The sequence below is a fragment of the Tamandua tetradactyla genome, chromosome 12 (genome assembly GCF_023851605.1).
Source record: "Tamandua tetradactyla isolate mTamTet1 chromosome 12, mTamTet1.pri, whole genome shotgun sequence".
Lineage (NCBI taxonomy): Eukaryota > Metazoa > Chordata > Mammalia > Pilosa > Myrmecophagidae > Tamandua > Tamandua tetradactyla.
This window is the reverse complement of record NC_135338.1, coordinates 56,323,459-56,349,459: the sequence shown is the minus strand read 5'-3', so window position 1 is coordinate 56,349,459 and position 26,001 is coordinate 56,323,459. Positions and strand designations below refer to the sequence as shown.

The following is a 26,001-nucleotide window of genomic DNA, read 5'->3' as shown; positions in this document are numbered from 1 at the left end:
ACTTTTAGTTGTCAGAAGTAAAAAACATTCTCATATGTCTATGCATAGAGAACCACGAACCAGGATGCTTGTAAAAGAATGTGCGTTGCTACATTGCTGATAGTGAAAACTTGGAAATAGCCTAAGTGTCCATCAACGGGGGATGGTAGATACACAGTGGAACATCCATACCATGGAAAACGCTGCAGCCATTAAAGAGAGTGAGGCCAGTGTGTATGTGCAGACTTGGAAAATGGGCCTGGGGCAGGGGCCCTCAAGTCTTCCTTGAGACCCCATGACTCATGGATCTCCCAGGTGCCTTCCAGCTCCTTCTCATTTCTATTCACTTCTTTTCCTTTCTTCCTTCTCTCTCTATCCACAAAGAGCAGCTTACTGAAATTACATCTTTAATTCTTATGTCAACTGCCAATGACCTTCTCTTGCAGAAAAGAGGGAAAATGAGAGAAAAGCAGTTATGGGCGTAATTATTGTCTGCTGGCTCTTCAATTAAAAAGATTAAAAGGCACAATATTAAATTTTGATTTATGGGCACCACTATCATCTACCTAATAATGAGACTGAGAGGGAAAAAAGTATCATAGCTGTCACAGAAAACTGTAGCTTTCTCCCACTCCAGGAGATAAATTGGCTCTCATTTTCTTATTGCTAAAGAAATTGTGAAGTGGTTTTAAACATATGTGATGTGTGCTTCCAACATGTTGAAATCCAGAAGTTAGTAATTTAATAGACGTCTGGTTCAGGCATTTCATGGAAGCGTCATGAGAAGCCTGACAGCTGAAGCCAAGGAGGCTGCTGCCGGAGCCCACCGCCCAGCCCACCCCACCCGGCGGCAGCTGACTCATCACAGAGACTCCCTGCCATCCACTCAGGCACCAAGGCAGTTAATGCCACGGGGCTCAGGAGGGAGAGGACCAAGCACACAACCCAGAGTGACAAGGGTGTGGTCCACGTTCTGACTTTTCTGCTTGTTAATTCTTTGACCCTCAGTTTCTTCATCTGTACAATAGAAATGACAACCTTACTAATTATGACTTTGTGTGAGTCCATTTCTGGTGCATCCATTTGCCCATCTGGAGGTTATACTAGAATGTGGTGGTTTGGAGCGATGTACCCGAGACAAACATGTTCTTAAACGTAGTCTGTTCCTGTGGGTTTGAACCCTTTGGAAGCAGGACCTTTTGATGAGGCTACTTCAGTTAAGGTATGGCCCAATTCATTCAGGGTGGCTCTTAATCCTATTACTGAAGTCTTCTGTAAGTGGAAATGAAAGTCAGACAGATAGAGAAAACGCCTCAGGAAGAAAGAGATGAAGGTCAAGAGAACAAGGAAGAGAAGGGAGAGGTCGGAAGAGGCCGCCATGTGCACTGCCATGTGACAGAGATGCCCAGGACCAAGGATCACCAGCAGCCAGCCCCGGCCGCCAGTCTTTGGAAAGAAAGCATCGCTGTGATGACACCCTGATTTAGACTTTTTCCTAGCTCCAAAACCCTTAGCTAACACATTCCCTTTAAGTCAATCCATTGCATAGTATTTGCTTGAGCAGCCAAAGAAACCAAAACATAATACCTACCACAGAGGGTCACAGAAGGATAAGATCGGTTAACGCACATGAAGTGCTTAGATCAGGGCCAGACACCTAGCAAGTGTCAGATTTTTCCTTAATCATTATGATGACTATTCTTATTACGATTGCAATCTCCTTGGCCATAGTTGGAAGACAGGACCCAGGGTTCCTGCCTTCATTTCCAGGGCGCTGGCTGAGGTGGGCTGGACAGACTGTGTGGTTCCTAGTTCTGCCTCTCTCCAGCTGCTGCCCTGGGCAAGTCAGGTTAACCCATCTGCCCCCCATTGTGTTTGTCTGTAAAAGAATAGTTTGCCTTGCCCGGGTGTTGTGAGGTTTAAAGATTAATGGAAACAAAGTGCCTCAGATGTCATTAGTACTTGGTAGACGGCAGTTGCCCTTGACAATGAAAGATCTTTTCTTAAGAAACCTGTGTGGGTAATCCTGTCTCGTAGGAGGCAGTGTCAGTGTCTGGTTTATACCTGCTGTGGCTCTGTGGCAGACACCTTCCTGGAAGGTGCAAAATCTACCCTGCCTCTAAAAGCAATAGCTGATAATAGTAATAAATAGCAGCCGGTATACCCAGGACTGCATAGAATGTGGTATGCAGAATCGCTGGTCTTCTTCCCCAGCCTACATGCTGCCAGCTGCCTCCTGGTCCTCATCGTACACAACAGAGCTGGAGGTGGGAGCCTGACTCAGGCTCACAAAGCTAGGAGCTGATGGAGCAGAGAGGCCCCCGGGGCCATCTGGTTCTTCCCACCACATTCTGGCCCATTTCCTAAAGGTTGCTCTCCCACCCCACCCTATCTCTTCTCTATGCCGCTTCCTCCTGCCTCTCCCCGTGGTGAGGTGGGTGAGTGATAGCGTTGCCTCGTGGTTTGAATTCTCACGTCCCGCTGTCGCTCTTTGAGCCTGAAACTTCAAATGCTCGAATGTTCATGTTATGTTCTGTAGAACATCTTATCCTGTGTGTCTGAATTTGTGGGTTAAATAGATGCTTGGCAGTTGGGCTGGGGCAAATGGATTCTGAGTGTTGAGAGCCCTTTGCCAACCCCCTCTGGGATGGCATCTGTTCTTATATGGGACCCACGGAGCCCCCGATGCCATCCACCAGGGATCTCCCCTTGGGATGGGGAGGTTGGGGGGTTTTCACCTGTTTCTGTCCATCCCGCTGATGGCATGTCTTTGTTTCAGTTGAAAGGGAAAATGTGCAGAAGAAGACCTTTACTCGGTGGATAAATCTACATCTAGAAAAGGTAAGCAGGCCACTTGGGTGTTTGTGGAGGGATGGATTCTACAACTGAGTATGCAGTTCAGTGGAACAGTAAGGGGGAGATGTTGTGCTCTTTGTGATTGTTATTGTCCGTGTATTGTTTACTGAGTGTGTCTCACTGCAGAGTACCAATCTGGGAGTTGGGAATGAGGAGGTAAATGAGACATGGCTCTGCCCTCCTGGGATTATCAGTCTGGCCAGAGAAAGGGAGGTTCTATCTCTAAATAGAAATGAAAAAGTAAATTCCAGAAGACATTTATTGTTGAGCATCCCCAACTCTTCTGTCGACAGCAGTGGGGAGTGGTCCTTACAGCATCCTGACTTCCCCAAGGGTGTTCTCAGTTAAGAGCCATTTGCAGGTATTTTGGATTGAGGATGCAGGAACTCTCATCACCTTTTAACCAAGCCAGATTCTCTTGTTTAATCATTTAATGTTACTGTTAATTAATACTATCAGCTGTCTGGTCACTCTGCCTCAGGCATTCGCCCAGTGCTTCCCGCAGAATGTCTCCTTGGATCTTCACAACAGCTACATTTGTCCTCCCCGCCTTTCACAAAAGGGGAAACAGAGGCACAGACAAATGAAATGGCTTTACTGAAATCCCACCAAAAAAAAAGGGAACTTTTTCTATGGCTTCTCCTGTGTCATAAACGTAGTGACCCTTTCCTTCCTCACTCCCCCTTTGTTAACTAACATTCTAGGGCCAGTGTTTTGAATTGCATTTTGTCTGCAAGCTTTCCATGCACACACACCGTGAAACAAAAGCAGCTGAACCAAGCCCTCCTGTGAAAGAGACAAAATGCTGGGTCACAGCCGAAGGTCAGCCCTGAGCAGAAGGGCGAAGGGACGGAGCTGAAGTCCCAACCCTCTTTACACGCCAGGCTCCACTGCAAAGCTGAGGGAAGCACTAAATTCCCCAGGGTGGAGGGAAGAGGTACCATTTTTTTCTCTTACTAGGAAAGTTGATTTATTGGGATTCATTTTTACTGACTTCACTTCTTTCTTCTTATCTCCCATTATCTTTATTCTCCAAACATACCCAGCCAATAGCCTTGCCTCTTTTTGAGGCTGGTAATATCCCAGTACCCCTCTTTAGTGGGTTTAGGTCATGTATATTTTCTTCTCTCCTCTCCTCTTAAAAAGTACGAGAGTAGCTACAGACTCATTCTAAGCAACAGAAAAGAAAGATTCTTCGAGGAGATAATTGATATGATTAGAAAACAGAAATGAATTAAGGCTTCTAGGAAGTGGAGCGCTTATTCTCGTAGTTTGCCTTTGGGCCTCTGCTAGGGCCCTAAGACTCTATGTACCACATAGGAAGTCTTATAAATCATCTGCCAGTTGTTTTGTCTCTATTGGTGCATTTTCGCCAGTGCTCTTAAAGTGAGGTGTTATTTTTGAAAAAAAAAGGAAAACCATTCCTGAACCTGAACTCACTCTACACCTAAATTAGCACCTGACGTTTGTCAAGGTAGCTTGGAAATTCCTGCTGGTGGACGGGGCACAGCGGTGGAGTATTTCCCGTTTTTAAAATTAAAAAGTAAACACAGAAATGCTTAAAGGAAACACCTTGCCACCCAAAATGAACCTTGGTTGGCGTTTATCAGATGAAGGATCTTTTTCATTGGCCCTTTTGTGGGGAGGTGGGTAACCCTGCTCCAGAAGATAAATCCAATAGCACCTGAAACCGATGCCTTATAAACAGGGCAAAATTAACAGCCATGTTTCCAACCTTGAGACTTGCATGAACAGCCTTTCATGTTAAAGGAAACCTAGGAATTCCTTGGTGGATTGGGCTTAACTGCAATTTGAAGGCTGTCAGAAATATTTACTAAGCCTCTGGCTTCTGAAAAAGTTCCTTAATTTACCGGAGGAGTTAGCTCATGAAGAAACCCTGGGGGTGCTGTTTATTTGGTCATACCAATCTCATGAAGCCCATGGAACGTTCCGGGCCCTGGGGCTGTTTTCACTGGAGCAGTTTCAATTCCTCCTCCTGCCGTCTTGCAGAAAGGGAAGCCGGCCAAAGCCACGTTTGACGGCGCTGGGCTGCACAGACTTTCGGGAACTGTCAGTGGAAATTATTCTTCAGGTTTAACTCTGCAATAAAGCTTGGCCACTGTCGGGACTGGTAACTGGACATTTTGTTAGTCCGTTTATCAGAGGCGAGTTTGCTCAGGTCTCCTCAAGGCTCGAGTTTTCTGCCTGGCATTAACAGGAATAACATTTCCGCAAGAGTCTCAGTAACCCAACGCTGTCCTGCTTGGCCGGGAATGTGCTCTGGGCGCTTTGGGAGCTTGCCAAGAAAGCAACTTGCCTTTTGGTTTCAAGTTATTGTTACCCTTGAAGCAAAGGCCTTTTCTGTGCACCTGTGAGTAGAACAATCCTGCTTGTATAAGAAGTAGGGAAATGCCACCTTCCTTAATAAAACATAAAACACGGACACTCCAAGGCTGCTGCTGTGGGAAGTATGCTTTCCCAGAAGAAAAGGAGGCAGGGCCACAGTCCCACTGTGTTTCCTGGATTTGCCTTTCCTCCCTCCCCCACGCCCGGCCTCAAGGTCATTAATCTTGTCCCATCTGTGAGCACCGAGTCCCACCGTCGTACCCAGGAGCAGAAGTAGCACCCGGCCAGCCTGTGCCCCCGTTGCCAAGGGCCCAGTACCAAGAGGTAAACTTGTTTAACCGGCCAACCGATGCTGAGTCTCCTCCCCAGTACCCCTGCCAAGTGGTTGTGTATCTGCTGCATGGGCCCCCAGCCCTCCAGTGGGGTAAGTCAACTCCCGCTTACTACCTGTAGACAGATCTGAGTGTTTGGAAGCTTCTTCTTGATCTGAAACCCACATCTCTGAACTAGTTTTATGGATTATACAGGTTGTTAATTGGCTGTTTTCTTTCTCTTCTTCCATAGTGCAACCCACCTCTAGAAGTTCAAGATTTATTCATTGATATTCAAGATGGCAAAATCCTAATGGCTTTGTTAGAAGTCCTGTCTGGTCGAAATCTGGTATGTATGTTGCAGAAGGGCCAGGAAGAAATAAAATGCAAAGGAAAACACTGTTAAAATTTTTTTTCTTCCTGTCTATCTATTTAGCTCTCTAATCTATCCATACAGCTATACCTACATCTTTCTTTGTCTCTGTGTCTATTCTCTCTCTCTGTCTATCTAACCTATAACAAGAGACTTTGAAGAGTGACATTCTTTTGTCAGTGTCTAAGAATGAAACGATTATATGTAACACACATTTCTATTTCAGTAAGAAAATAAATGTCCAGTCCAGTGTTTTCTGTGAGTCTATTATGGCTAAAGATTGGAACTAGATAAAATTTAGCTTAGGCAGCCATTATATAACTGGAATGACAACTAAGAATCAGGAGGATTGAGAAGAATGTCTTCTTACCAATCAAATTCTATTATCAGCCCTGAAGCAAAAACTAGAACTACTGGCTTCCAGAACATCCTCACCATAATAATCTAAGTATGACTGAAGTTGAGCCAAACTAGCCGATCTTGACATTCGCTCTACTTTGCACTTGAGCCAAGCTTCTCCAAGTCACATATACCCATTTGGTTGTGGTTTGTCCTCTTTCTCCCCTGCACATGTAGCAGTTTCTCATTCTCAGCTCTATTGACCTTTAAAGCTAGATAATTCTTTGTTGTGGGGGACTGTTCTGTGCATCCCAGCGTGTTTAGCAGCATCCCCAGCCCCTACTCACTAGATGCCAATAGCATCCCCCTATTGTGACTATCATAAATGTCTCCAGACGTGGCCAAACATTCCCTTAGGGAGGACAGGGCAAAATGATCCTGCCCAAAATGCCAATATATTGAGATTGAGGAGCCCTGCCCTAGAGTCAAGGGTTTAATCTAACTACGATGATCCACTGCGGCTAATCCAGAGGGGCAACGATGGGGTCCCAACGCTACCAAACCATATCCCCAACTTCTGTTCTTAGACTTAAGTTAACTGGAATCTTGGCAAAGCCCTTAACCCTTCCCAACTTTGTTTTCCCTGTAACAAAATGGGAGATGCCCATTCACTGCATTCTAATGGGACCATGTGTGCAAAGCTATATAGTGAATTCTAGTGAAGTTTGGACCCATTACAATAAAAACAATATTTCATTTCTTAGCAGGTTTCACCATGAGCCAGCAGCCTGGTCCCCAAAGGCTTCCTGGAAAAGTGTATTCTATTCCCTTGTTCTGTGTTCCCAGCACTTAGCCTCCCCATTTTGTTGCCAGACTAGTCTACAGCTCTGTGTCCATGATGGGCATCCACTGGGAGTCCTTGATTCCTGAGCTGATGCACACTCAGTGGGGTGGGGTGGTGGGACAACCCAGCCAAGAGTTGGCCTTGACTTTCCCATCAGCTTGGCCTGACCAACACCCACGGTTCGCTTTGTAATGTAAGACCCCCACCTAGAGAGCACTGATGAGCTAATGGAGGATTAGTCGAATTGCACCCCAGAATGCAGAACTAACGTTTTCAGATGCTTTCCCAAGCTTTTTTCTCTTTTTTTTTTTGACCTGGGATAACTGTCCACGAAGCTCTTGGCTGGAAAACAGAAACATCTGGTACTTGCTGGATGATTTAGCAGCTGTGTGGTGATGCTTACAGCCGATGCTCTCTGCTCTGACAAAAGGCATCAATGCAGTTAAGAGAAAATGTTCCTGAAGGTCTCTGGAGAAGCGAGAAATATAAAAAGCCAGGAGCTGGGTCAGAAAGAAAAATTTGACAAATTTGTCCCTTGTTTAACCCACTTTGGTTCTCCCTATTCACCAACTCTAGTGAGTTAAGCCCCAGGTATCATAAATAAGGACAACCTTCGAGGGCCCCCTGATGTCACAGTTGTAATAGTAAGCCCTGTGACATGCATGCAGGTTTGGAGGCAATCCAGGTGGGTGTTAGCTGTGAACCCTGTACTTTCTCCTGAAATTAGTGTAGAAAAGTAAAGAAAGAGAAAAGTATACCTGGTAGCCCCATTTCTTTTATGTTTGTTTTGTTTTGTTTTATAGCTCCACGAATATAAATCCTCCTCCCATCGTATTTTTCGGTTGAACAACATAGCGAAAGCACTTAAGTTTCTGGAAGATAGCAACGTAAGTATTTGAAATGCTCCTTGTTAATCCAGAAAAGGAGATAATTTGAAGTTTTAGTGCCGATCCCAGGAGAGACATGAGATAGGGACTCTGCTGTGATAGTCAAACTGCATGAAGTTTAAAACCATTCAGGTGATTTATCAGCTGGGGATATGGACCCTGACTCCCTACCTGCCCCTTCACATCCATCAGGATCAAAACTCTGATGGGCATTCTGGAGGAAAGGACACAGCAGCTGACTGCCTGTCACATCTTCAGAATTTAGTTGACATTTTCTTTTTTCTTTTTCATTCCTCTGAATAATAGTATGGTGAGCAGAATGTAAACTGTCATTTGGAACTCAGAATGTGAGAGAAGCAATCCAGAGAAAAGGTTAAGGGAGCCAGGGGGAATAAAATGACAAAATTTTCCCTTCTTTGTTGTAACTTTCTAGACTTAAATTAGATTTTTCTGTGTTTTTGGACTCTGCTTCATGCCCTTCAGAAATAAGAAACCTAGAGGGTTGAAATTTCCAAAGCTCCCTTTTCATTAGCTTTCACCAATTAATCTGGGTTAAACAAGACAAAACAAAAAAAAAAACTTGGCTTGCCTGACACGTCAGCATGACTAGTAAAACTTCACTGTAAAGGGTAATTCACTGGGGATTCTTCATGATAAGCAACAGAAATTGAGCCTGTCTAATTTAAACAGAAAAGGAATTTGTTGAAAGGATGCTGAATAGCTCACGGAATGCCTTGATGGCCAGGAGAATCTGGGATGGAACCCAGGGATGCCAGGCGCCAGGACCAATGCCAGTGTCCCCCAGAGGGGTTGCAGTATCCCTCACCATCCCTGGGTGGGGTGGGGGGCATCACTGCCGCCCTGCAGCCGCCACAGTGAGCGCTCCCCAGTGACTCTCTCAGCATCACTCACTCTAGATTCAAAGTCCTGGGCTGGAGCATCTGGCCGCCAAGCCTGGGTCCCAGCCCATGTCCCAGCTGCTGGGGGGCCTGGGGGAAGCACCTCTGTGGCCTTTGGCTTCTGAAGAGGGAGGTGGGCTCTGCCTTCTAATAGCTTATGGTGGGAAAAGCCCCAGACATAGGGAAGGGGTCCAGATGCTGGTGGCCAAAAAGCACTGAAAACAGCTCCCCTTTGTGCAGAGCCAGTTACCCGCCAACCTGCACCCTGGCACGGTGCTTAAGAAAGAGCCCAGGCTTGGAGCATTACCACTTCGGTTTCCAGTGACGGCTCCCCCTGACTCACTGCAGGAGAACAGTGGGAAAATTACGTAGCCTGTCTGAGTTTCCATGTCTTCATCTGTGAAATAGAGGTGAAAGTAAGAAAACCTACTCGGGAAAGGTGTGAAGGTTTGAATGTGCCAATTTGGGATTAGTCGAGCGGTTGGCACAGAGGCAAGGCTTTGCCCACTTCGGTCTTCCTGCATCACCTGCTCCTGGGACCATCTCCAACTCCTGCCTGCTCCGACAGTGCCCTGCTTGGCTCTTCTGAGCGGCATCCACCCCTGGGTTCCGTTTCTGGAATTGAGGGATGCCTTTGGACAACCGCCCTGGACACTCGTTGCTCTTCCTTCCATCTCAGCTGACTCTAAATAATCTCCTACTATATCCGCTGTTTCCCAGGGCTGCTGTAACACAGCATCACAACTGGGTGGTTTAAAACAACACAAATTTATTCTTGCGGTCCTGGAAGCCATAAGTCTGAAATCAAGGTCTCGGCAGAGCGCTGCTCACTCTGAAATCTGTAAGGACAAGCTGTTGCCTGCCTCTCTCCTGGCTCCCGGTGGTGGCTTGCTGGCATTCCATGGTGTCCTCTGCTTCCGCTGACCCCTGGCTTTCTCCCCTGTGACTCTATCTATATCACTTATCCTCTTAGCAGGACACCAGTCATGTTGGATCAGGGCCCATCCTAATCCACTGTGGCCTCAACTTAACTAAGAACATCATCCAAGACCCAAATAAGCTCACATTGACAGGACCATGCATTAAGGCTTGAACATGTCTTTCTGGAAGACATGACTCAACCTGTCCTAGATTATGGAAGCAAAACTCTCCCCCTGCCTTTATCAGAATTACTCAGGCAGGTTATAGGTTTGCTTCCAGCTGTCATTCAGGGCACCTCTGCCAGGCATCTTCTGGGGGCCTGGAGCTGAGCTCAGAGTTGGGGGTACGAGTGGAGGTGCTTTAGAAATGCATCTGTCACTCAAGGAGTTTCAAGACAGCACACGGACCACAGGATGCACTTTTCCCTGCCGAGGCGAGACCGGGCAGCAGAACTAGGGGAACAGGTGGAGAGCTCTCTGGAGAACAGAACCAGCCTATGCCCGGGGAAGGCAATGCCACAGAGCCTGGCCAGGGCCCGGACAGCCTAGCCTGGACATGTCAGGCCTGACATCCAGCAGATACTCTGTACATGTTTCCCAAACACTCTGCAAGAACTGCCTCCCAGTACTTTGTCCACTAGGCTGCCATAACAGATAGCAAACAATGGGTTGACTTAACACCAGGAATTTATTGGCTCATAATTTCAGAGGCTAGAAGTCCAACACCGAGGCATTTCGGCAAGGCTGCTCTTTCCCCTTGAGTCTGTAGACTGCTGGTACTGGCTGCCCCAATCCTTGGGGTTCTCAGCTTGCATCTCAACCTCGGTCACATGACCACCTCTCTCTCTTCTTGTGGCTTCTGTCTCTTCCAGTTTGCTGCTAACTTCCTGCTTCCAGTTCCTCTGGCTGTGTCTGGATTTCCTCTCTTAGGAAGCCCTTCTATCACAGAGTTAAGGCCCGTCCTCCCTCAGTTTAGCCACACCTAAATAGGATTTCTGAAGATCCTATTCAGACACTTCCACACATTAGCTGATAGTATATTTTCAGAGGGACCTATTTACAAATAAGTTCACACCCACAGGAACACAGATTAGAGTAAGAACCTGTCTTTGTTGGGATACATAATTCTCTCTATCACAAGTATAACAGCATGTTAAAGTTTCCCCCCTTTTTCCTTCTTGCTTATTAGAGAATCTGGAAAGATTCCATATGGGGATGTGGTATACCAGCTTTGTGCCCCATTTGGCCCCATTTACCAGGCGGGTAGGACAGGTGAACAGCCCAGTGGGAAGGTGAGCACAGGTGGAAACACATTTCACTTGCAGTCTCTGGCTCCTTCCCCAAATTCACAAAAACTGGGTGTTGGTCCTTACTGGGCCCTTTCTGCTCCACTGTCACAGTTCAAGGGAGAAGGGGCCCCAATGCCCCGCTAAGCCAAAGCAGTGCCCAGAACAGGATGACCAGGGCTGGCAGGGACAGCAGCCAGGTCCTGTGTGTCCCTGGGTTCAGGTGCTGTTAGTGGCACCTCCCCTGTGATGAGACCCCCCTGAGCACAGAGCTTACCCTCAGGTCAGAGAGCAGCTGCACCACAGGCCTGGCTCTGCGGCCAGTGACAGGTCATTCACCCTCCCTGAACCTCAACTTCCTCATCTATGAAATGGGGATAATAGTACCTCTCGAATCAGGTTCTTGTGAACCTGTAACGATCTAGGCCTTAAAAATCACTGAGCAGAGAGCCAGCATACCCCAGGGGAAGCTGTTGTCACGAAGATGGGATCGCTGTCCCAGCCCAGGGTTCGCACTCCTGCTGGATGCAACAGCCCAAAGCGGGACGATGTCGCCGTAAACCAGCTGTTTCACTTGTTCAGCCTGGAAAAAACAATGAAGTTAAGAGGAGGAGTGGAAGGTCACCCAAGCTCTTGACTGCAGCCCAGCTTTTCCATTGTCTGAAGGCCACAGATTACTAGACAGTGACATGGCACCCAGGCGAGGTCTTCCCTCGGGCATGTCTGCCCTTTGGGGCCTTGCACCCACCACTGTTCCTGCCTAGGTTCTCGGTGTCATGACCAGGAAAGGGTTTGTTCACCAAATGACCCTCAGCAAATCTGAGCTGGCAGGTCCTCCCTGCCATGTCCCCTCTTCTGGGTGGCTCTCCGTTGTACTCAGTGCATCCCTGCAATGCTGTCTGTCATTTGCTCACTTTTTCCCTGCAAACCTTGGTGCAGAGGGTCATGGCTGTCAGTTGCCATTTGGGTTTTCTCCAGGCAGGGAGAAGGCTGGGGGTGATAAAGTTGACTAACTGCTTTGATTTCCCCATACTGGAATGTCTGCAGGAAGCCACAGAAATGGAGGAGCTGTCAGAGAGAGAGGATTAGGAGATGAGGAGGCAAAATATCATAAGTGATTCATCATGTGTGCCGTGCCCCCTGACGAAGGTAGACAGAATATCAGGCCCACGTTTGATCGGATGTGTTATTCACAATATCAACAGCTTCCTTCCTGGCCTCATACCCGCCGGTGTGGTCTGAATTCCCTGCGTGGCATCTGTACACAAGACAGTCCTCAGCCAGGGAACCGAAAAGCCTCTGCCTTAATTCGCTTCAACCTAGGCAAAGTTGATTGCTATTGTCAGAAACTCCCAACAAACTGGTAGCATCAGAGACCAGCATCAAACCTTTTAAAAAGCCATGAGAGAAAGAAAACAAACGGAGGGAAAAGAACAGTCTTTATATGAGAAGCTCTTCCAGGCAGAATTTTGCAGAGTGAATTTGAAAGTATGCCTTGATATTCTTTGTTTTCTCTCTCATCCCCCTGAAAAACAGCTTTTACATTTGTAAAGGGTTGTTAAAAAAAAAAAAGAAGAAGAAGAAAATGTGATGGAGACGGAATCTGGCCTGTAAAGCTCAACCCCCAATCCTATGTACTTAAATTTTGTTTGAAGAATAAATCAGTGACTTGGTTCAGTGTTCCTCTAACTTAAGCATGTCTAGGAATCATCTGGAGGGCTTGTTAGAATGCAGATTGCCGGGGCCCCACCCCCAGAGTTTCTGACTCAGTAGGTCTGGGGTGGGCCTGAGAATTTGCATTTCTAGCAAGTACCCAGGTGCTGCTGATGCTGCCAGTCCAGGGACCAAACTTTGCAGACCGCTACCTCAGGGGTTTACGAAATACATCAATTAAATAAATAGGTAATTCTCTGAGAGTTTCTACAGAATACATGTTAAACCAACCAGTAGGACATTTTGTGATGATGCAGAAACTCTAGTGTAGGCCTCATCGCGACATGCTATTTGTAATAACAATGGAGTGACTATTTCTTATCCGTCTGTGGTCCGTGATTGCATGTTCAGTACTTTGTGTTTGTCCAAGAGGTGTTGAACCCTGGGGGTTTGGGGTTTTGTTGTAGCATGCGGGCAAACATATTGGATACTATTTTGGTTTGCTAAAGCTACCAGAATGTAATATACCAGAAATGGATTGGCTTTTACAAAAGGGATTTATTAAGTTACGATATTGACAGCTTGTCAAAGTCCTACCCTTGTGACCCTCTAGGATCACAGACACATCAATCCCATATTTCCATGGAAATGTCCAAATTAAGGCACCAACGAGAGGATACCTTCTCTCAAGAAAAGCCGATTGAGTCCAGGGTTTCTGTGTCCCATGGGAAGGCACATGGCAAAGTCTGCTGTTCTTCTCTCTGGGCTTCTGGTTTCAAACAGCTCTCTCAGATCTCCCAACGTCTGTGTCTAAGCTTTCTCCAAAATATTCCCCTCTTAAATGTCCCCAGTAAGTTAATGAAGACCCACCTTGAATGGAAGGATTACATTTCCATGGAAACAACCTAGTCAGAAGGTCCTACCCACAGTAGGTCTGCACCCACAAGATTGGATTAGAAGAACATGGCTCATACTTACCTGGCAGAGGAGACACCATGATCACGTAGGTGGTTTTCCCAGGGCGAGGCTTATCCATTGCACTCTGGATATGTTGACTGCTGCAATTTCCCCAAATGTGGGAAACTCGACTGCATAGTTTGTGGTAGTGAGGGACTGCGTTTGCGCTATCCCCTGAAAAAAAAAAAAAGAAGAACATGGCTCTTCTGGGGTATATAACAGTTTCAAACCAGCACAAATACTTACATCTCCTTCAAAAAGACCACTAAAACCTCACTAGCTGGGAGACCCTGGGCACCTTATTTTAAACCTCTCTGAAATTTCCATAGCTGAACTGTTGAGATTACAGCAGTACCTAAATTGTAGGATGTTGTGAGAATGCGCTGAGTTACTATTTACACTCAGAATAGAGTTTGCATGGTAAGTATTGCATATGTGTTTACCGAATACACTTTTGCATGCCGGGTGAACCCGAGACGTGACTTTAGGCAGAGCGTTACAGCACAGGGTAAGCCAGGACATGGGCTTGTGAGGGCATCAGATAACAGCATGTTTCAATCTGCCTGGCCATCTACTTGGAGCTCATCTATTGCTTCTCTCCAGGTAAAATTGGTTAGCATCGATGCGGCAGAAATAGCAGACGGCAATCCCTCTTTGGTTCTTGGGCTAATATGGAACATAATCCTCTTCTTCCAGGTAAAATGATTTCCTTTCCAGAACATACATGATAATGATCTTCTCAGGTCTGTTTAGCAGCAGTGAGAGAGAGTAGGATCAGACCAGGGGAGAAAATGAGATTTCACTTCCAGTGGATTTTTATTTTTTCTGTTTACTGAAAAATAGCCAGAGGAGCCTGTTTCCTAAAAAAAAATTTGAACACCATTAGTTTTAAAAGGGGCATGAGTTGTTTTCTCCAGAAGAGTATATCCATCCTCTTAGGATTTGAAGTTAGAATAAATATTTACTTCAAAAAACAATTTTATTCTAAAGTGCCACAAACCTCAGAAAGAACTGAGCAAATACCAAAAATTGAATTTGGAAGAGTTATTTCCCTAAAATTACATGAGTGTTTGGCAGAGGCAAAGAAACTGTCCTGTAGATAGTTCTGGAAGAGGAATATGTGATAGGTTGCATCTGGTGTAATTCTATTTGGAAATAGAGATGTTATACAAGAAGGGCAGCATCTGTTACTGGAGTTCAAAGGTTCAAAGTTGCAAAGGGTTTAAATTGTGTTCAAGTTCATTTCCCTGAATAAGAGTGGTGATCTGATGACTTGTCTTCTATTTCTTAAGATAGAAAATCATGGTCCATTGTTTATTACCTTCCCCCAAGAGTAAAAATGATCTCCATGGGCTGCAAATAGGGGATGGGGGTGATTTGCTGGACCATTTGACTCAATTCTTGTATTTCAGAGAACAAAGATCACAGATAAGTTATGGGCACAACCAATGCATTTCTGTGTGAAGCTGGGACCTAAGGGACGAAACAAAAGCTTATCTCTCTGAGCCTCAGTTTTCTCATCTGTGAAATGGGAGCAGTGGTCATAATATATATATCCCACCAAGATAAGCCATGAGAAAAAGCCCTCTACCAACTGCACATTGGCCTTGACATTAGGAATTGAGGCTCATTGTTAAACTTCCTGACAAAGTCTAGAAACATCCAGAAAATGTGTTGAAAGTCAGGCCTTAAATCCTCCCCAAATCTTCATTCGTTCATTTAGTAAATGTTTATTGTGTTGCTCCTATGAGCCAGGTACTGAACATACAAAGTCCTGCCGTTGTGACCCTCTAGGATCACAGACAAGTCGAGCCCACATTCTAGAACTTTGTGGTACAGGCCATGAGCAAGGTATGAGCAAGTTGCTATGAGAGCATTGAGGGGTGGCTACTACCTCGGATGGAGTAGGAGAATGAGGAAAACATCCTGGAAAATTTAACACTGGAGCTGGGTTTTGAGGGATGAGTAGGAGTCCGTCAGACCAGGCTTCTCCAACTTTGCTTTGTATACAGATTGCCTGGGAGTTGGGGGGGAGAGGGTAATTTGGTCTCTGGAACCTGAGATGCCATTTCCCTTCCAGATTAAGGAGCTCACAGGCAACCTCAGCAGAAATTCTCCATCTTCCAGCCTGTCACCTGGCTCGGGGGGCACAGACTCGGACTCCTCCTTCCCCCCCACACCCACCACCGAGAGGAGCGTGGCAATATCAGTGAAAGACCAGAGAAGGGCCATCAAGACTCTGTTGGCGTGGGTCCAGAGGAAAACCAGGAAGTAAGTCTGCAGCCCTCCTCCCCTGTCTGTTTACCCAAGCCGCTTTCAGGGTGGGCAAAGAAAAGGGAATTGACATTTATTATGTGCCAGTTAAATAGACTATTAGAACAGGGAACACAACATTTTTTCAGTTTTTGCAAAAAAAAAAAAAAAAGAGGGAGCAGAATTCTATAGTATGTTTGGTTTGGAGAAAGCTGATGAGAGGACTTGAATGCAAATCAAAAGGGCTTCCATCATGTTAAGTCCCCAGATGGGCATATCTCTTGGATTCTAATAACATCTGCATATTTATTACATTTTAGGGTGTCTTTCAAACTCATTGCCAACTTAAAAATAATAATAATAAAGGCTGAAAAATACATTAAGTCTGGTCTTCCCAAAACCAAAACAGTGACTGGGAGCAAAGTTCCCAGCCTGAAGCTGAGGTCTGTGTCCCAGCAGGGGGTTTCAACAGATTTGCATGGGGGTCTTTTGACTCAGCACCTGGGCCATGGGCTGGGCTGGGCAGGAAGCCACACACACCCAGGTCCGCCCCAGCTCTGCCATGCACAGATTCAGTGAGGTCTTAGTGAATCACTCATTCTCCAAGGCTCCTCTGCAGAATGACAATTTATTATTCACTGCCTTAGGGGATGGCTAGGATTAAATTAAATCAAATATGTGAAAGCTCCTTGCACAGAGCTATCATGTAATAAGCAAATGTTGGTTCCCTTTTCTCCAGTGTATGGAAATAAAAGATGGAAGGGAGCTTAGATCTTAGGAGCTTGGGGTGATGAATTGAGCATGATAGATTAGGGGTGATTAATCTAAACAACCATTAAATGTTGAAAAATGAATCTGCCAAGAGAACTCATTGCCAGGGGTTAGGGCTGTGGGGAGAGTGTGACTCTAAAGGGGAAGAAGTTCCTTTGGAGTGATGGAATGTTTATCTATCTTGATTAGGGTGTTGGTTACACAAATCTGTACTGTGAGAAAATTTCATAGTACTATACACCCTGCTCCCCATTCCATCCAGCCCCCAGAATGAATGCATGCAAAAAGTGGTAAACTCTGAATAAAGCAGTTAATAAGTGAATAATCTTGTACCAATGTCAGGCTTTCCTGGTGTTGATAACATACCCTGGTTATATAAGGTGCTAGCACTGGGGGAAACTGGATGAAGGGTATACCCTTTACTAATTTTGCAACTTCTTATGAGTCTTAAGTGATTTAAATATGAAAAGGCTTTTTTTTTTTTTTTAAAGGATTCAGTTACCACAGTTGAAAGATTGATGAGGTCTCTGGGGATGGACTCTAAAGGGAAATTAGTGCCTGGCAGAATTATCTGTTTTTTGTCCCTCACTTTTTTTTTGGTGGGATGGTCTGAGAATTGAACCCAGGTCTCCCACATGGAAGGTGGGCATTCTGCCACTGAACCACCTGTGTACCCTCACCCTCACTTTTAAAATGATAAACTTATTTACATTCATAAGATATTAACTGCCACTGAACACCTGGCTTCCACGGCTGCTCACTCTGTTGCTACCTGCGTCGCTCACTAGGTTGAACGTGTGACATTGCCGTGCCTGTTAGGTCGGCCGAGTGTCTCTCCCCATAGCCCCAGCAAGGTCATGTTGTGCTGATTCCCATCTTACAGCTGAAGAGTCCGAGGCCCAGAGAGGGTTTGTGACTTGCTCAAAGCTACACTGGAGGAAAGAAGGGCAGCTGGGATACTCTCTTTTGTTAAATTTTGACTATCACTGATAAAATAAATGGTTTATAAAATTCTTCCTTTATATACTTAAGAATTAGAAACACGATATTCTTTTTTAAAAAAACCTTCTTTCGTGGCCACATATAGATAACATTTCCAATTTTAGCCACTTTCAAGTATGCAATTCAGTGGTGTTGATTACATTTGCGAGGTTGTGCTACCATCACCACCGTTCCTCACCAAAACTTTTCCATCATCCCAAATAGAAACTCTGTGCCCATTAAGTATTAACTCCCCATTTCCCACCTCCACCCCTTCTGTCTGTCTTCTTTCTGTCCTCTAAATTTGCATATTTTAGTTATTTCATTCAAGTGAGATCATAGAAATATTTTTCCTTTTGTGTTTGGCTTATTTCACTCAACATGTCTTCAAGATTAATCCACAGTGTAGCAATGCATCAGAACTCCATTCCTTTTTTTCACAGCTGCCTAATACGCCAATGTAGGTATATACCAAGTGATGAAATATCCATCAACAGATGATGGCCCAAACAGGGTCCTACTTCGCCTCTTGATGTGACGTGAGACCTTCCTATTGTGTTTCTCCGGAAATGGAACAATGAATGGCTCAGGGCAGCTCCCCTGGTGGGCAATCGGCAGCTCCTAGCCCAGTTCGGAGGCTGGTGAGGCTGCTGCGTGCTGACCTCTGTATCTTCCAGTTTACTTACTGACCTGCATTGCTGCCTTGCTACTGTTTTTTTATTAGGTATGGCGTGGCGGTGCAGGACTTTGCGGGCAGCTGGAGAAGTGGGCTGGCTTTCCTGGCTGTCATAAAGGCCATCGATCCCAGCCTGGTCGACATGAAGCAGGCCTTGGAAGACTCCACCCGGGAGAATCTAGAGAAGGCTTTCAGCATTGCCCACGATGCCCTTCACATCCCCAGGCTTCTGGAGCCGGAAGGTAGCAGTGGTTCTCATGCTCTCTTCCTTTTTAATGTATATATTGGCTTATGACAAATGGAACACCTGCTGCTCCATATAGAAAATGTGTAAAATACAGAACGAGTATTAACTTGTCCTATATTCCTATCACTTAGAAAATACATTCTGTCCCCTATATTTCCATGCACCTGCTTATATTTCTTGTGCGTAATTGGGATTACTCAATGTATGTATAGTTTTGTCATACTTTTTTTTACTTAACGTTATAATTACGACTTAAGTATGTTGCATGGTGCTGTAGAGGCTTCATTATATATTTTTATTGGCTGCGTAATAGCCCATCTAGTGGCCATACCATAATTTACTTAGGTCTTCCACCACTGGTCGACACTGAAGTTGTCTCTAAGATACTCCCTTTTATAAATAACACTACAGTGAACATCTTTTTTTCTTTTAAATCAAGCTCAGCGTACATCTCAGATCATTTCTAAGTCCCATAAGCAGAATGGCAGACTCAGAGAGCCCATACCTTTTTAAGGAGTGTGGCTGTGTCCATTAAATTGCTTCCCTGTGGGTCAGGCTGGTTTCGGACTCGCGCCTCCAGCGTGTCTGGTTGCCTCGTTCACTGTGCTCGCTGTGGGAAGGACTAAGACGGCGAGGAATAATAGGTGGAGTTTGAGAGTAAGGAGCTTTGGGTCTTGCATCCCAGCTCCCCATCAGCCATGGGGATTTTCTCAGGAGTAAATTAAAGAGAAAAACTCAGTGATCGGTGTGCCCCTACATCCTCACATGTCCTGCTCACCCACTTAAGAAGTTGTGTATTCATGTATGCTGCTAACTGCTTTGTCCCTCTTAACAGACATTATGGTTGACACGCCAGACGAGCAATCCATCGTGACATATGTGGCACAGTTTCTAGAACATTTTCCAGAGTTGGAAGCCGTACGTTTATTTTTCTTACCTTTAATTCCAAAATTGTACATTTTCATTAGCTGGCCAGCCGATGAAGCTGGAACTTGGTTTGAATTGTTCTGGGTGACAAGTAATACCAATCAAAAGTTGATCTCAGGGCCACACTTGAAGTGGTCTTCCGGTTTGGTGATGCATGGTCCAGGAATTGAACCCAAGTCTCCCACATGGAAACTGGGCATTCTACTACTGAACCACCCATGCACCCTTATTTTAGAATCTTTGTTCACTAATTCTTACCCTGGGTCATAGATTGGCCTACTTCCATTGACTGTTCTTTCTCTTAAGTGTGGGTCTCATTTTTCTACTTCATGGTGCCTTAAAATTATTTTATTCCAGATCTGGTATATCAAATAACAGACAGATTGGTGCAGGTGATATTTTTACCTCAAAGAAAGCAACCATTTCCCAAACAGGCATCTGAGTTGAAGGACTGATCCCTTTGATCTCATCAGGAGTTGAGTTGGTTAGAGGCTGAGTTATTTAATTTCAGCACTCTTGTTCTCCAGTTTCTGATGTTTTGAGGATGCAGTCAATCCACTCTGTCTACCAGGGCTTTGGGACTAAAACACTGAAGTAGCACTAAGATGATTCTTTGCCTTTCAGCCCTGACCCCAGTTGCCTCTTACTTATCAAAAGTACCTATGTAGGAGAATTGGTACGTGAGGAAAATCGGTTTTGCGTTTGGGGCCCTTCCAGATTCAACCTCTCATACCAGCCCCCATAATGGCTGATTTCTCCTTATCCAAAGTGGGTTAGCTCTTCTGCTAGCCCATACCCAGACTATGCAGTGGCACAGGTATGAAGTAGCTGCCGACTTCTGCTCACCTTGGAAAGGCTCTTCCTTCTCTAGAATTAAGTTCCTTGATATTTCTTTGCATCCATAGCTTTTTTTTTTAAATAGTGTTTTTTTAATATATATGGTGTCTTCATATTTTAGCAGGAACAATAGCTTTTTTGGGGGGGGGGGGCGTGGGGGCACATGGTCTGGGACTCAAACCCAGCCCTCCCACATGGAAGGCGAGCATTCTACCACTGAACTGCCCATGGACCCAAAAATAACCTTTTACAACTACTAATGTCTGAATCAGAACACTTTGCATTACTTTTTTTAATTGAAAGTACCCTTTTAAAAATATATCTTTTAAATACTTTCACAATTATAGGACATTTGCAAAAAATAATACCTACCTCATGCAGAGAACTCCCAACATCCACCAAATTTCAACATTTCGCCACATTTGCTGTATCATTCTAGCTAGCTATCCATCTGTCTTCTAAACACTTGACAGTAGGTTGCACACTTCATGCTCCTTGAACACTTAATACTATAGTGTTCATTTCCTGCAAATATTTACTTATGTAACCACCTTAAGTACAGTTCTCAAGTTCAAGAAATGTAACACTGACATAAACCTTGCAGTCTATACTCCAATTGTTTTCATACATCCCAATAACGTTCTTTGGGGCTTGTCTCTCCTTTATTAGATCCAATCTGGAATCATGTGTTGCTTTTAGTTGTTATTGTCTCTTTAATCTCTCTCCTTTTCTCTTTCTCTGTCTCTCTTTTTTTTTTCATTTTCTCTCTTTTTTAAATTGTGAAGACATATAGACAACATGAATTTTCCCATCATAACCACCCCAACTATACAATTCAGTGGGATTAAACTCACAATGTTGTGTTACCTTCACTTCTACCCATCACCAGAACTTTCCTGTCAGTCCAAAGAGGAACCCTGCACCCATTATACCTTAAATCCCCGTTCTCCCTTCCACCACCCCAGTAACCTGTAATCTGCTTTCTGTCTCTAGGAAATTGTATATTCTAGCCATTTAATATAAGTGGAATCATACAAAATCTGTCCCTTTGTGTCTGACTTATTTCACTCAACGTGAGGTCTTCAAGGTTCAACCATATTGTCGCATTTATCAGAACTTCAGCCCTTTTTATGGTTGAATAATATTCCATTGTATGGATATCCCACATTTTGTGTATCCATTCATCTGTTGTTGGACATTTGAGTTGCTCCCACCTTTTAGCTATTGTGAATTATGCTGCTGTGAACATGGGTGTACAAATATCCGACTGAATCCCTGCTTCCAGTTCTTTTGAGTTTATACCTAGAAGTAGGATTGCTGAGCCATATGGTAGTTCTATTGTTACCTTTTGGAGGAACTGCTAAACTGTTTCCACAGCAGCTACACCATTTTACATTCCCACCTACAATGTACTAAGGTTCCCATTTCTCAGTATCCTCATCAGCATTTGTTACATTAAGTGTTTTAATAATAGCTGTTCTAATGGGTGTGAGGTAGTATCTCATGGTGATTTTGATTTGCATTTCCCTAATGGTTAATGATGTTGAGTACCCTTTCATGTGCTTGTTGGCCATTTGTATATCTTCTTTGGAGAAATGTCTAGTCAAGACCTTCCCCCATTTTTGTAGTGAAAGCTTGAAATCTTTTCTCATTTCTTTCTGTGCATGTTTCTTCAATATTTTCTTTGTGCTAACCATTGGGCTTAAATTTAACATCATAAATCCCCACAATTTCATTTGCTTTGATACCAGCTTAACTTTAATAATATACATGCAGTACCTTCTTATACCCCTCTATCCTTTCACCTTTAGGTAGTTTCTTTTGCAAATTACAGTTTTATACGTTATAAGGCCAAAGTATTGATTTATCATATACTTTTTATGCATTTGCATTTGAGATGCTTTAGAAAGTAAAAAGAGGGGTTATAAACACAAAAAGCAGTAATATTGGTATTTATACGTACCCATTTCATTACCTTTACCAGAGACCTTTATTTCTTCATATGACTTCAATCTATTGTCTGCTGTCCTTTCCTTCAACCTGAAGAACTCCTCTAAGCATTTCTTGTTCAGACAGTTGAGTGACAACACATTCCTTCAGCTTTTGCTTATTTGGGAATGCCTTAATCTCTCCCTCATTTTTTACTTTTTTTGGCATGGGCAGGCACTAGGAATCAAATCCAGGTCTCTATCTCCCTCATTTTTTAAAGACAGTTTTGCTAGATATAGAATTCTTGGCTGGCAATTTTTTTCCTTTCAGCACTTGAAATATGTCATCCCCTGCATTCTTGCCTCCATGGTTTCCCATGAGAAACAGGCACTTAGCCTTCTTGAGGCTCCTTATGTATGACCCTTTGCTTCTCCTTTTCAGCTTTCATGATTCTCTCTCTTTGGCATTCAATAGTTTGTCACATTTCTGGATATTAGTCTGTTTGAACCTATCTGTTTGGAGCTTGTTTTTGCATTACTTTTGAAGTGATGTTTTTGTGTTTGATTGCTGTGCTTTTTGAGAGCTGAATACAGGGTGTGTTAAAGCACTCCTATTTCACTTTGTCCTGTGTTTGTTTTCAGGAAGATTTTGTGGACTCAGATAAAGAATTCCCTATCGAATCCACCTTTGTCCACATTAAAGAAACCTCTTCTGAACAGGAGAGCAAAGTCTTGCTTCTGACTGAAAATGGGGAGCGTGCCTACACCATTAACCATGACACCAGTCACCCCCCACCCTCTAAAGTCTTTGTCTGTGACAAGCCCGAGAGCGCAAAGGGATTCCATCTGCAGCCCTGCCTGGGTGGTGCTTCTGGCCAGGCACTGTCGGACAGCTCCAGTGAGCTGATGCAGCACATCATTGACCAGGTCCTTCAGGGTGGCTCGTGTAAGACCGATGACACCACTGAGCCACCTCCAGAGTCTTCCATTTTATCATCCAAAAAGGATGGCCGCAGGTCCAACTCTTTGCCCATCAAGAAAACTGTCCACTTTGACTTCGAGGCAGATACTTACAAGGATGCTTCCTGCAGTAAGGACTCTTTCCATAGCCAAGATCTTCACTTTGATGGGAGCCCAAGAAAGGCAAAGAAATTGATGAAGCAGGATGGATACATCTTGGCAAGAGAGACTGATGAGGAAAGGAGACTGAAACAGGAAGCCGCAAAGACTGTGGAAGCAGCCTCAGACGAGCCCCCCGAGGATGTTTCATCGGTGGACGGTATGATCAGAGATTCTCAGTCTCCCCAGGGTTCTCCCTCCTGGAATGGGGCATTGGAAAGTACAGCCACCCACAAGGAAGAAAGCTCTTCTCTTTCATCTCTTAGAGAAGATACTGTCTTGGCCGACTGCTTGGAGATCAAGGTTAAGCTGCTGACTGTAGAAGCCATGGATAATGAAGACTATTTTGAAGGCATACCATTAAAAGCCTCTAAATTTAGCAGTGACCTAGCTGATTTTGCTTCTACCAGCCACGCTTTCAATGAAGACCCTTTGCCTCGGGAAGAAAAACCTGTTGAGAATGCCATTTCTGAGGAATGTATTGAAGAATTGAGTAAAAGGAGAGCTAAATCTGCCCACAAATGGAAAGATTCACCTGAGCCCCAGGTGAAGCCTGACCAGCACACGCTTCCCAAGGGCCCTGGACAAGAAGCCCAAGGCTCTTTGGCTCTGGAAGAGTCACCTGTGGATCAAAACCCAGAAGTATGTGAAAAGGCAAAGCAGAAATCCCCTCACCGCCACGGTGGCGAGGACGAGGGGGAAGCCGAAGACCTCGAGGGGGATGAAGACCTGCCTTCTGACCCCCCGAGCTGCAGTGTCAGCCTGGAGACACTCAGGAGCCACAGCGAAGAAGGCCTGGATTTTAGGCCCTCGCCGCCTCTGTCAAAGATTTCTGTCATCCCACACGACCTCTTCTATTACCCGCACTATGAGGTTCCTCTGGCTGCGGTTTTGGAGGCCTACGCAGAAGGCTCAGAGGAGCTGAAGAACGAAGAGATGGATCCCGAAGAACCTGACGGTTACTTGCCCGACCTGGATCCCAGGGAGGAGGCGGCCGATGACTTGCGGAGCGGCTGCAGCTTTTCGGCAACGAAAGAGGACCTTCCCGGTGCCAGCCTCCGGGTGCAGTATCCCGACAGGGATGGAGTGGACACCAGCCCAGCCTGGGACGCTGCCCCCTGCCACAGCCATGAGGACCACCGGCAAGGGGAGGCCAGAGAGAGTGGCCAGGCCCCTGCAGACAACAATCAGGTATTGATGGTGGGAAAGGATTCAGGGACTCTGGGTCACGCCCTCACCGGTGGGGGACTAGGAAATGCTGTACTTCTCTGAAGCTCGGGTTCTTCCTCCATAAAATAGGGACAAGGAGATCCCCACCCACCCCCAGGCGTTCCAGGTGTGACATTTAAGGAGAGGTTCACACTCGGTCTCCTGCAATGCAGGGTTCACTCCTTAAATGTTGCACCCTGGGGATCTGGCTTGCCTCACCCCTGTTCCGGCTCTCCTTATAGGGCTGCTTTGGGGATCACATGAGGTCGTGGTTAAAGGTCCAGCATGACAGTAGTAGAAATAATTTTACAAATAATAATAATCACTGCTAGTGGATTTTAACCCCCTTCTCCTACAGCATCCTGGGAAAACAGAAAAAGCGAGGCCTGACTTTGGGCTCCAGCCTTGATTTTCAGGCCTTTTGTGTGGTTCCTCTCGTTTGAAATGAGTTGTGTCAGCAGGTTAAGGAGGGGCTCAGGTTTCTGAGCTGGAGTTGCTGGTGTGCACTTAGCTCCCACTTGGCCTTCCGGTTTCATCACTCAGCAGCTCAGGTGGGTCACTGGGGTGAGTGGCTGATTCTGCAGTGAGGTGGGGGGTGGGGGCACCCTCCTGCAGCTGCGGCCAGAAGGTGGATCCCAAACCAGACGGGGCCCTGGGGTGAGGAAGTCTGAAAGCCTAGGAGCAGAGAAGCCCAGGCCCGGCCCCTGGATGAACTTCACCACTCTCAGTGCAGCCATGTGAGACAGAAGGTAAAGAGGACAAGGCAGACTTCAGTGTTTAATGCTGGGGAGTGTGAGCCCCTACCTCCACCCCCACCCTTCCACCCCCATAAGAGAATATGGCATCAGACATAGGGATCAGGTCCTGTGAAGGGATCCGGGGATTCATCGGAGGGGTGCCCCCCACCCCCCACCCATACCCACCAGGACTGCATCGGGGGGCAGCCTCTGGAACTGGGGAGGGGGTTCTGGGCAGAGGATGTGGCATGTGCACAGGAGCCAAGGTAGGAAATAGTACAACACTCAGAGGGCGTCGGCCACCCCTGAGCACTGAGTTCCTACCTGGTCACATCCCATTGTCTCTACTTGAGTTCCCTCCATACCCTGCAGAGGGCTGCCTCTCAGACTCCCCTACCCCTGTCTCCAGGATAAAGCCTAAATTCTTTAACATGACCTTCAAGACTCTCCCCTCTCTAACATCACAGCCCCCCTGCCCGTAACCCCTCCCGCCCGCCCCTCTAGCCCAGCAGCCTCCCTACAGCTGCACTGTCCTTCCCCATCCAACACTGGGCAAATAGTTATTCACCTTTCAAAGCCCAACACAAGGGCACCTCCTCCCAGAAGCCCTCCCCTCAGAACAGTTGCTCCCTCTTCTGAACAATGGTAACTGTTCTTTATAGTTCT

General features: G+C 45.6%; 1 protein-coding gene and 1 non-coding gene across 8 annotated transcripts in view; both read left to right on the top strand.

Moving 5' to 3' along the window:
• Positions 1 to 26,001, top strand: part of CLMN (calmin) — a 118,383-nt gene that overhangs the window by 80,843 nt on the left and 11,539 nt on the right. For all 7 annotated transcript variants that reach the window (XM_077123461.1, XM_077123460.1, XM_077123459.1 and 4 more), the window contains exons 2-9: positions 2,759 to 2,820; positions 5,746 to 5,841; positions 7,852 to 7,935; positions 14,254 to 14,346; positions 15,731 to 15,921; positions 18,380 to 18,573; positions 19,414 to 19,496; positions 22,913 to 24,580. In XM_077123461.1, coding sequence (XP_076979576.1) covers positions 2,759 to 2,820; positions 5,746 to 5,841; positions 7,852 to 7,935; positions 14,254 to 14,346; positions 15,731 to 15,921; positions 18,380 to 18,573; positions 19,414 to 19,496; positions 22,913 to 24,580 — 2,471 coding nt within the window. The remainder of the gene's footprint in view (positions 1 to 2,758; positions 2,821 to 5,745; positions 5,842 to 7,851; positions 7,936 to 14,253; positions 14,347 to 15,730; positions 15,922 to 18,379; positions 18,574 to 19,413; positions 19,497 to 22,912; positions 24,581 to 26,001) is intronic.
• On the top strand, positions 13,664 to 13,827 carry LOC143652745 (U1 spliceosomal RNA). Its single transcript, XR_013160809.1, has one exon. It is a non-coding gene; the product is annotated as a U1 spliceosomal RNA (small nuclear RNA).